At 43.1% G+C, this 12,634-nt stretch overlaps 1 protein-coding gene across 1 annotated transcript in view; it reads right to left on the bottom strand.

Moving 5' to 3' along the window:
* LOC140734981 (G protein-coupled receptor kinase 5-like) overlaps positions 1 to 12,634 on the bottom strand; it is a 199,506-nt gene that overhangs the window by 122,498 nt on the left and 64,374 nt on the right. Inside the window, exon 2 of the mRNA XM_073059759.1 lies at positions 3,784 to 3,879. Coding sequence (XP_072915860.1) covers positions 3,784 to 3,879 — 96 coding nt within the window. The remainder of the gene's footprint in view (positions 1 to 3,783; positions 3,880 to 12,634) is intronic.

Consider the following 12,634-nt stretch of genomic DNA (forward strand, 5'->3'; position numbering starts at 1 on the left):
CAACCATCAGGCTCCTGAACCAGGGTGAATAACTTCACTCACCCCATTACTGAAATGATTCCACAACCTATGGACTCACTTTCAAGGACTCTATAACTTATGTTCTCAATATAATTTATTATTATTTGTACTTTTTTAAAAATATTTGCACAGCTTGTCTTATTTTGGACATTGGTTGTTTGTCCATTTTTGTGTATAGTTGTTCATCAATTCCATTATACTTCCTTGCATCTACTGTGAATGCCCACAAGAAAATGAATTAGGGTAGTATATGGTGACATATACATACTTTGATAATAAAATAGAACTTAGAGCTTTGAAGTTTGAATGGCCTTCTCTCCCATTTCTCCTGTGCTATGAATCATTCTCTCAGGAAGGTGCAGCCCTGCATCGATCAATTTTACTCGAACCCCATCATTATGACACTGACTCTGTCAGAGTTTACTGAGCATATCTAGGCTGCTCTGTTCCTCACTCTGCTACAGTGGTTACATTTTGAAAACATGCCATAACATCCTTTGGGACGACCAGAGACTCAAAATTCTGGCGGCTGGATGAAGTTCAATAAGGCCTCCACCTTCTCAGGAGATCTATAGATAAGAGCATGAGAAATACGAGTGGAAGCTGCTCATTCAGCCCCACTAGGCCTGTCCCACAGTTCAGAATCACCATCGGGTTTACGGTCACTGACGCAAGTCCGTGAAATTAGTTGTTTTCAATAAAAAGTATGAGAACAAAATTAACAAGATTGTTCCTCAACTTTGAAAAAATTATATTTAATTATTTAGTTACTTATTTATTGATTGTTTGACATACCTTCAATGCTACCAATACTCACTTTGCCTCTGTCACATTATCGTGCCATTTACCTTCTTTGCTACTGTTACCTCTTTCATGTGTTTCGACTTGTACCCCAGGTTTAACAACCTGCCATTCACCATCCTGACCCAGTTTAACTTCCCAAAATGCACCACCTAACACTTGTCCAGCTAAAAAGCAAATCAAAAATGCCCAAACACTAATCCCTGCTACATACACGATGTCCATATCCCTTCATATTTCTTACATACATGTTTATTAATTATTGTACTACCCTGCACTATTTTGTGCACTGTAGCCCTGTGCATGTCTGTAGTCTAGAGCAGCTTTTATGTTGTTTTATGTAGTCTAGTGTAGCCTTGGGCTGTCTCACATAGTCTAGTGTAGTTTTGTGTTGTTTCATGTAGCACCAGGGTCCTGGAGGAACGTTGTTTCGTTTTTACTGTGTACTGTACCAGCAGTTTATGGTCGAAATGACAATAAAAGCAACTTGAAGTTGAACTATCGAAACATTAAAAGCCCCTAATGTATTTGCCTCTACAACCACACCAGGCATTCACGACTCTGAGTTAAAAAAAAACTTACCCCTTACATTCCCTCTGAACCTACCTCCTCTCACCTTCAATGCATGCCTTTTCGTATTGGACATTTCTACCCTGGGAAACAAATACTCCCTGTCTACTCTATCTATGCCTCTCATAACCTTATAAATCTCTATCAGATCTCCCCTCAGCCTCTGCTGCTCGATAGATTTAGTGCACCCAATGGCACATCTCTCCTTAGGTTGTGCTGGATGACACATTTTGCGGTAAATTTCGATGGAAATGTGATAAATGAATGAATCTGAATCAACTCCACCCAGATGCCACCCCTTACATACCCAGCAGGGGCAATTTACAGTGGTCCTACCAATCTGCATGTCTTTGTGATGTGGGAGGGGAACCGGTTCACCCAGGGGAAATCCACACGGTCACAGGGAGAAGGGGTAAACTGCCGAGAGAGAGCGCCGGAGGTCAGCGTTGTACCTGGGTTTGCTGAATCCGAGTGGCTGCATCAACATGGCAGCCGACTTGCCCACTCCACTGCTTCACGATTCGGGCAGAGTGAAAAGATAAAACCCAAGTGCACTCGGGTGCAAATGGAAAGCAATGACCCAGGCCACCGAGGAACTCCATGATGCAATGTTAAAGCTTCTCATCATTGATTGGTCGGTTGTCCATCATTTCTGACTACGACAGATTTGCGCAGTTCCGTGGTGTGTTTGTCGCTGAGTCCAAGATGTGAGTGGCATAGACATCCACAATAAAGACATGAAACCTGTACTGGATCTGGAATTAGAGCTGCTGCCTTTGCTTTCCCTCTGTCATAATTACTGTAACTGCATTTATCCAGACGCCCGAGAAGACATCTGGCTGAACTTCAAGTTCATCAGGCATAAACACGGGGATAATTTCAGTTTCAGATTTGGTCAAAATGCCATCGATTCCACATCACCAACGGATAGACAGAAAATTTTGTCTATGTAAATGACAAATTTTGGAGTCTTCCCAATGCAGCCCAACTTCATCTCTACATAACAGCCAGCATCTGCATTAACCAGCGAACTGCCAAATACCTGACCTGTATCTTCCGTGTATCTCTGAATTCAACATTCCACCAGCTGCCAGTGTTAAGTTTTGTAACTTAAAAACATTAAATTAATTCAAAGGAATATAGGGGAGTTCAAAGTGCAGGTGCATCTTTAAGGGAGGTGTACACATATCATGTGATAGCAATTAACTTACTTTTTATAACACCTGTAGTTAATTAGTTAAACAAATAAGAATGCTAAATCTATATATTTGTATCTATATAGATATACGAGGGGTGATTGATAAGTTCGAGGCCTAAGGTAGAAGGAGACCAGTTATACAGCTCTCGTTACATGTACATGCAGTTCAACTCTGAGTGATTATACAGAAAGTTTGAAGTTTATAACTCATCTCCTTCTACTTTAGGTCACAAACTTATCAATCACCCCTGCTATGGACACTTTCTGGAGGCCCAAGATCCGTATGCTCCACGACCGCTGGACTAAGTGTGTAAATGTAAGAGGGGACTATATTGAAAAATAAATGTGCTAGGTTTTCTAAAATTGACTCCTTCTACCTTAGGCCACAAACTTATCTTTGCAAACTCAGAGCTGCTCAAAATTCCACTGGACTCCATCACTGGGGCACCAGGTCTATCCTTCTTACCAGTACCTGTCCCATCGTCTACTCACCAATCAAAATGCATATCCTCAACCTTTCTCTTCAACTCATTCCAAGATAACATACTTGTTATCAACCCTCTCACCCCCACTCTCTTTGTCTGATTTATTCTCCCTCTCAACCCCATTCTCCTGCCTTTTCCCCCCTAACCTATGACACCCTGACTAATCAAGAACCTATCAGCTTCCGTTTTAAATATACCTAATGACTTGGCCTCCACAGCCATCCATGGCAATTAATTCCACCGATTCACTACCCTCGGGTTAAAGAAATTCCTCCTCATCTCTCTTCTAAATAGATGTCCTTCTATACTGAGGCTGTGTCTCTGGTCTTAGACTCCCCCAGTATAGGAAACATCTTCACATCCACTCTATCTAGGCCTTTCAATATCTGATAGAATTCAATGAGATCCCCCACCCCATTCATCTAAACCTTAATGAGCATGACACACAGCCATCAAACCCTTCTCATACATTAATTCTGGGATCATTCCTGTGAACCTCCTCTGGAGCCTCCCCAATGGCAGCACATTCTTTCTTACATAAAGGGCTCAGTACTGCTCGTGCCAGTCTGACTAATGCCTTATCAAGCCTCAGCACTACATCCTCGATTCTTCAAATCAATGCCAATATTGCACTTGCCCTCCCTTACGGCGGCTAAAATGCAGCAGTCCTTGATCGCGAGCCCCTGCCACAGCGCTGGTTCCACTCACCCAAAGTTTTTCGGAGATCCTCACATTGATTGATTTGAGGAAATCGAAGGATTTCTTTCCATTTCTTGCTTCTTCCTTTCCGTTTCCCTCCCCCACCTGCAAATTTAGAAGGAAAATGAGTTAGGACTAAGATCAGTGACATCGTTTTGCATAAGTGCGATCAACCTGTTCAGGAGATGGGTCCGTGGCGCTGAAGGGGGGAGTAAAGTGGTCACTTGCAGCTTGATCTTCCAGATATAAATGCTTGGAGCCAGTTATGCCTGGTGGTGTCAGGAGCCTTTGGTCTTCCTCAGTGCCAAAGACACACTGTCGACCTCGCACCAAACGTGGGAAGATGATGACTGAAGCCTACCACAGAATAGAAAGACGTACGTTTAGAAGAGAGGGACGAGGAGTTTCTTTAGCGAGAGGGTGATGAATCCGTGAAATTCATCGCTGCAGACCACTGTGGAGGTCAAGTCAATAGGTATACTCAATAGGTAGAGGGTCTTGATTAGTAAGGGCATCAAAGGTTACAATGGGAAGGCAGTAGAAGGGGTTGAGAGGATTAATAAATTGACCGTGATAGAATAGCAGTGCACACTTGATGGGGTCGAATTGCCTAATTTTGCTCCCATGTCTTATGGCTTCAGTCTTCCTCGGTGCCAAAGACACACCACAGACTTCACGCCAAAGATGGGAAAGAGGTCAAAGTGTTGCAGAAACAGAAGTCAGGACAGAGTACTCAAACATGTGGTGAGCAGACTGAAAACCGGTGATTGTGTGTCAAAAACCTCTTTAGATCAACTCAGGTTTCTCATAGCAGTTATCTGAAAATGCATTCCAAACCTACTCTTTATCCTGATAACATTCCCCCTCAGAGAAGATAATGGAGAGAACTGTTTATTAAATTCTACTTTACCACAAGCCCTGCTGCTCTCCAAAAGGCTTGAGCTCCAAACGGAAGACATTGTCTTCTCATTTCCTAATGATCCATCAGAGATCTTTCAAATCAATAAATACCTCCACATGTCAGAGTATCTGTCCTGGGACCAGCACGCAAGTGCCATTACAAAGAAGCGCCTCTACTTTCTTAGAAGCTTTCACAGATTCGGTAAGTCATCTAAACCTTTGACAAACGTTACTAGCTACACAGTGGAGAGTATCCGGACTGGTTGCATCACGGCCTGGCATGGAAACACCAATGCCCTGGAAGGGAAAAGTCTACAGAAAGTGGTGGATACAGGCCTCTCCACTAATGAGCATATCTACAAGGAGTGCTGCCACAAGAAAGCAGCATCCACCTTCGAGGACCCTCACCATCCAGGTCGTGCTCTCTTCACACATCAGGGAGGTGGTGCAGGAGCCTTAGATCACACAGTACCGGGTTCAGGGACAGTAATTACCCTCCAACTGTCAGGCTCTTGAACCATTCGACTCAACACTGAACTGACGCCGATACCTATGGATTCACTTTCAAGGACTCTATAACTCATGTTCTCAGTATTATTTATTTCTACAATTTACAGTTTGTCATCTTTTGAACATTGTTTGCCCATCTATGCGTGTAGTTTTTCATTGGTTCTATTGTATTTCTTTGTTCTGCTATGAATACCCACAAGAAAATGAATCTCAAGGTAGTATATGGTGACATGGACACACTTTGATACAAATTTACTTTGAATATACACTCAATGGTCACTAGAGTAGGTATAGGAGGTACGTGTTTTTCTGCTATTGTAGCCCATGTACTTCAAAGTTCGACGTGATGTGTGTTCAGAGATGCTCTTCTGCACACCACTGTTGTAACACACTTACCTGAGTTTTTGCTGCCTTCCTGTCAGCTTGAACCAGTCTGGCCATTCTCCTCTGACCTCTCTCTCAATAACGAGGCGATTTCACCCACACTATTGCCACTCACTGGATCTTTTGCTCACCCCCACCCCCCAGCGTGGTGCATGAAATTTCCAGGAGATCAGCAGCTTGGGATACTCAAGCCACCCCATCTGGCACCAACGATCAATCCACAAAGTCATTTAGATCACATTTCTTCCTCAGTCTGAAGTTTGATCTGAACAGCAACTGAACCTCTTGTCCATGCCTGCATGCTTTTATGCATTGAGTTGCTGCCACGTGATTGGCTGAGTAGCTATTTGCATTAATAAGCAGGTGTACTGGTGGACCTAACTAAGTGGGTCCTGAGTGTAGCTGGTTTTTAAGAGATGCTTCCAAAATGTGTAGATGTGATGGTCATGTTCAAGACACAGGAAAACATGTTGAAATCATTCCAGAGGTTTTAGTTTTATTAATTATACCAAAATGAACCAAGTATCTTATGGAAACCAGTGACACTAACTTCAGTTCACTCAGCCCCACCTAGAACTGCATCATTATCGCTGAGGCTTTTTCCTTCACCCTAGCAATGACCTAGCTCATTATTGGACACACCAAGCTAGTCCCAAGGAAGTGGTCGGTGTAAGCAATTAGCACCGTGCATGTCAGTAACGTCCAGCTATCAATAGCTAGGATTACCACCTAGATTCAGAACTGCCATTCAGCTTCCTACAACAGGACTGCGGCACACTTCAAAGCTCAAAGTAAATTTATTATCAAAGTGTGTACATGTCACCACATACTACCCCGAGCTTTTCACTGACTCTATTTGGTTTCTTTGCTCTACTGCAAATGCCTGCAAGAAAATGAACCTCAGGGTAGTTCTTCTTTGGCCGTCCATCGATGACGACTGAGGCCTGGGCAAGGTTGTATGGAAGTTGCAGTTGCCCATGCTGCAAGTCTCCCCTCTCCACGACACCAATGTTGTCCAAGGGAAGGGCATTAGGCCCCATACAGCTTGGCTCCGCTGTTGTCGCAGAGCAATGTGTGGTTAAGTGCCTTGCTCAAGGACACAACACGCTGCCTCAGCTGAGGCTCGAACTAGCGACCTTCAGATCACTAAACCAACGCCTTAACCACTTAGCCACGCGCCACACTTCTCAGGGTAGTATGTGGTGACAGAAACGCACTTTGATTATAAAATTACTTTGTTTTATAGACAGTAATAATCATTTTAATTTGAATTTATTTACTGTCTTGTAAAAATTTGATGTTTGCATTGTGTGCATTTTTGTTTCAACAAACTTCTGTAGTTTTGTTAAACAAAAGGAGCCTGTTGGTTGAAGGGTAATAACTGTTCCTGAACCTGGTGATGTGGGACCCAAGGTTTCTGCACCTCCTTCATGAGGAGAGAGTTTGGCCTGGATTGGGGAGGGGGGGGGGTGGGTCCTTCATGATGGATGCTGCTTCCTTCTGGCAGGGCTCCTTGGAGATGTGTTCAATGGTGGGAGGGCTTTTCCTGTGATGCACTTGTGTGAAGGAGGAAAGCTCCCTTTCGAAATATGTTCCTCAACATTGCTGCTTCAAGGACAAATCTACCAGCTCCTAAGTAAGATTGAGGCACAGAAGATGGCTGATGCTGGAATCTGGGACAAGATCCGAAATTTTGAAGGAAACCAGTGCGTTCAGCATCATCCATGGGGCAGGAGGAATTGTCTGCACTTCTGGTGGTGACCACACATCAGGAGTGAGACTAAAGAGGAGAGATAGCCAGCCAACCAGCACCTGCCTGTCTCACCCAACCCCTCTCTGTTATACCAGCCACTTTGTCTCCACTCAGTCCTGATGCATGACCCCAACCTGAAACATCAGCAATTCCTGCCCCCCCACCCACTGCGCACACGCACACACACGGATGCTGCCCAACCCTTTGAGTTCCTCCAGTGGTAGGTCTGTCATTCCATTTCTTGAGTAAGATGGCATAACAACACAGCCCAAGGGAAAGCTTTGTGCCAGCCCAGTCACCAGACTTCAAGTTTGAGTCAAATAATCTGACAACCCGGTACAAAGCCCAACTCCATTCATTGCGTTGAATCTTCTGTCCTTATTTAACATCTCCGAATTTTCACTGACAACTTCCTCCCACCCGTATTCCCCAGAAGGTGGGGATGCAAGTCCAGTTACTTTCACCAACAGTCATCACTCTTGGGTGTGCCTAGACAATGCCGGCCAAGGTTTGACCAATTCAACTGCAGGGCCATACTGCCAAGTGTAATTCTGCCTGGATAATTACCGTTGAGTGCATTTCCTTTCAGTCGAGCACAGGCAATCAGACATCATTGCTGGGACCAGTTTCATATTACATTTATTGAGAAACATTATTTTATTGAGACATCATGGAATAGGCCCTTTCAACCTTTTGAGGCGCGCCCAACAACACTAGCCTAATCAGGGGACAATTTACAACGACCATTTAACCTACCAACCCGTACGTCTTTGAACTGTGGGAGGAAACCGAAGCACCCAGAGGAGACCCACATGGTCACAGGATGAACATACTAACTCCTTACAGGCAACATCAGGAATTGAGCCCCTGTTGATGGTACTGCAAAGGATTGTGCTAACCACTACGGTATCATCGTGCCCCTGTGCACTGACTATGGCGTTGGCCGACAACAGGCGAGTCAGGATAGTTGGGGGCATGAAATGGAATTCTACCCTGGAAAGGTGCAAGGGCTTCATCCTATGGTACCCCTCATGAGCTATGATGCAAGCGGGAGCCCACCAACCTCTGGACCAAAAAGCTGCAGGTTCAATTCCCACTTTGACCATCAAACACAAACAAAAAACAAGGTTACGCACCGAGCACAGTACTGAGAGCGCCCTGAACTGTTCGATTTCCAGCATCTGCAGAATCTCTTATACTGCCATGGGCCAATCTTAATCCATCTCAAAGAATTGCCCTCTCTTGTCCGAGGATTCAAATCACTGAATCTACACTGTACTAACTGCAAGGGAAGCACATCCTTCAGTATGTCATGAGGTCAAAAGAGGCACGTGAATCTGCAAGTCTGTCTTATATTTCCTGATGGCTTCAGAGACACGTCAGAGTCAATATAAAACATCAATCAGAGAGGGATTTCTCATGAACGGGCTTGTACAATCCAGCTCATTTAAACCAGGAAACCACACCATTTAGCAGTTAATAACAGGCAGCCACTTACTTTACAACCTTTTTCCTTTACTTACATCATCTCAATCACTTCCTGCAGATTTCTACATGAAAGCTGCGATGGCTGTCATGATATAACCAGTCAAGACAAGGGACTGCTGAACAAACATTTCACTGCAAACTGCTCTGCGGATGACTGGCCGTTCCACACTCAGGTTCGAGGCAAAATGCGTTCTCAATGCAAACCACCTGTCACAAGTAATTTAAAAAATAGGATCCCTATTCTTTGCGGCTCAGCAGAACAAGGGTTGGCACAAAATCCTACAATGGCTTGATATGATAGAAAATGAATAGCACACACAAAACACTGGAGGGACTGAGCAGGTTGGGCAGCATCTATGGAGAGGAATAAATAGTCGGCATTTCGGGCTGACACTGTTCATCAGGTCTCAGCCCAAAACATCAACTGTTTATTCCCTTCCGTAGATGCTGCCTGACCTGCTGAGCTCCTCCCGCATCTTGTGTGTGTTGCTCAAGGTTTCCAGCATCTGCAGAACATCTTGGATAGGCGATGATGTATAGTTAACGATCAGCTTTATTTGTCACATGTAATTCAAAAACATTGGACCATCCAGTGCATTGTGTCACATCAACTCAGCAAGGATTGTGCTGGGCAAGTGTCGCCACGCATCCAGCGTCAATACCGCAAGCCCACAACTCACTAACCCCAACCATGCATCTTCGGAATTTGAGAGGAAACCAGAGCACTTGGAGGAAACCCACACGGTCACAGGGAGAACAGGCAAAACCCCGAATGGCGATCGCTACTGCTGTAAATCGATGCAGCAACTGCTGCATTACCATGGCATCCAACTGCCCATCTAATCTTCAAAGCTGACATAAAGGCTTTCAGGCAGCAATTGAAAGAAGAGCATAGAGGCTACCTCAGAATGACATCTATCGCAGATCGGATTTATACGAGATTAAAAACGAGCTAATTTATCTTTAGACATATGAGCCCTATGCACCACTTTAAGTTGAATCAATGTATGTTTAGCACAAATAGAAAAGTTAACTAATTGAAGAATTTTCTCCCATTTCTCTATAGGTAAAGAAAGTTGAAGTTCCTTCTCCCATTCATTTTTAATTTTATCGGCTATATCTGACTGTATTTTCATAATCATATCATAAATGATTGCTATTAAACCCTTTTGATAAGGGTTTAAGCCTAAAATTTTTCCTTTTTTTTGTTTTTACTCTCATATAAATCTGATCTGCAATAGATGTCATTCTGAGGTAGCCTCTGATTCATGTTTTGTTCTTGCCCTCTTTTGGAAAAATATTGGAAAGATATTTTTGATACATTCTCTATAGTTTTGCACATTGATTTACAACCTCACCCTATCACTGCAATTTTTGGTTTACTAATGATTGATCTGCTCTCTTCAGCTCCGCAGATGATTGCATTTGCTACTTTAATGGCTGGAAGATCTAGTTCATTGAATTGGAAAGAGATGAATCCTCCAACTACATCTCAATGGTTATCCCAAACCTTATCCTGTTTAAACTTAGAAAAAAATTAGAAGTGGTACCATTGATCCTTAGGTTAAATTTAAAGAAATTTGGAGGCCGTTTATCCAATACTTTCATAGAATGTATTTTGACCTTTTCTGATTCCTTAATATTATATACTAATTTGAGTAGAGGAGCAGAGTTGGCGACATTAATGATTTTATCCAATATAATAGAATAGCCCAGCTTTGTTTAGTTTTAGTTCTGTTTAGTTTACTTTGTTTTTGATTTTTCAATTTGGGGTTTTCTTTCCATCTTTTTATTTCCTTGTATCTTGTCTATATTAAGAGTTTGTGAGGTCAATTATATTGGTGTTACCTATAGTTTCTACACACATGTGTTAATTGCCAACAGTGCAACCCCACTCCCTTTGTACTATTATGACCATTATGTATTTGTCTTAGAAAAATTCAATAAAAAGATTGAAAAAGAAAGAAAGAAAGAATAAAAAGATTGAAAAAGAAAGAAAGAAAGAGTATAAAAGTCATCTCCCATACTGTCTCTACCATTAATTCCTCAATGTTGGATCAATAGGACAGAACTTCTTACATTAGTCATCCTCTATATTGTGTATACTATTAATTCTTCAATGTTGATTGTCTAAATTTCAATTTTTTCATTGGAGATTCAATTCTTTGGGGACTGTGGGTGAAAAGTGCAATGCAAATATAATCTTTATGAGGATGAAGGCAGAGAACGTTGACAGAGGGGGCTTTGGTCTTTGGAATTTGCACGGCCTCACATAAAAATGTGCAGCATTTTATGTGTGCGGTACTGTAGGATAGCGATTAATGTAATGCTATAACAGCACCAGCGACCCAGGCTCAATTTCCACTGCGGTCTGTAAAGAGTTTGTGACCCACTTTTGTTGACTGCGTGCGTTTCCCGTGAAGGGTGCTGTTTCCTCCCATGTTCCAAACACGAAAGGATTAGGAGCTTAACGAGCTTAATTGACAGTGCAGGCACACTATAGAATAAAATATAGATATATTTTAGATAAACATCATATCGGAGTTCCCAACCTGGAGTCTACAGACCCCTCGGTTAGATGGTGGACGTTAGGTGACAGATAGATAGGAAGATTCAACATTAGCTTTCTAATGTTGTCAGAGCAGCGACAGATGGTGCAGCTTGGCAGTTCATCTACTAATCTAAGCTTTGAAACCCAGCACTCTTCAGTGTCACGAATAGCAAGACCGCAGGCATGCTCAGTTTCCACATAGCAGATCACTTCACACGCCGTAAACGAAGTAAATATTGCCTTCATCCTGATCCAGAATCTGCAAGAACGTTGCCAGGGAATCTCTGCAAGTCAGAGATCAAGGGCAGGGAAGTGAACGTTTCCTCGGCTTTCAATCTCAGAGTCAGATTCAGGTTTAATACCACTGACACACAAGCATGTTGTGAGATCTGCTGTTTTGCAGCAGAACAGTGAAATACATAAAAAACTATCAATTACAAATATGCATATACACACACATAGACATACACACACATACATATACACACACACACCTATTTGAACTGCCTATCTGGGTTCTCTCTTTCTTCCCTTTCTCCTGTGCTCCACTGTCCTCTATCAGATTCCTTCTTCTCCAACCTTTGACCTTTCCCACCCACCTGACTTCACCTATCACCTTCCAGTTAGCCTCCTTTCCTCCTCTCCCCACTCCCTCCACTTCTTTTTTATTCTGGCGTTGTCCTCCTTCCTTCTCAGTCCTGAAGGAGGATCTCGGCCCAAAAGGTCAACTGTTTGTACATTTCCATTGATGCTGCCTGATCTGCTGAGTTCCTCCAGCATCGTGTGTGAATCATGTTGGATTTCCAGCATCTGTGGACTTCCTCGTGTTTTTGGATTCATTGTCCGTTCAGAAATCTGATGGTGAAGAAGAAGCTGGTCCGAAAACAGCTTTTTAAAACACCTGTGTGTCTTCAGGCTCCTGTGATGGCAGTATTATGAAGAAAGCCTTGGGTGTAACAGTCCTTAATATAGAAACATAGAAAATAGGTGCAGGAGTAGGCCATTCGGCCCTTCGAGCCTGCACCACCATTCAGTATGATCAATAGCTGATCATCCAACTCAGAACCCTGTACCTGCTTTCTCTCCATACCCCCTGATCCCATTAGCCTGAAGGGCCATATCTAACTTCCTCTTAAATATAGCCAATGAACGGGCCTCAACTGTTTCTTGTGGCAGAGAATTCCACAGATTCACCACTCTCTGTGTGAAGAAGTTTTTCCTCATCTCGGTCCTAAAAGGCTTCCCCTTTATCCTTAAACTGTGACCCCTTGTTC

The sequence above is a fragment of the Hemitrygon akajei genome, chromosome 1, assembly GCF_048418815.1.
Source record: "Hemitrygon akajei chromosome 1, sHemAka1.3, whole genome shotgun sequence".
NCBI classification, from domain to species: domain Eukaryota; kingdom Metazoa; phylum Chordata; class Chondrichthyes; order Myliobatiformes; family Dasyatidae; genus Hemitrygon; species Hemitrygon akajei.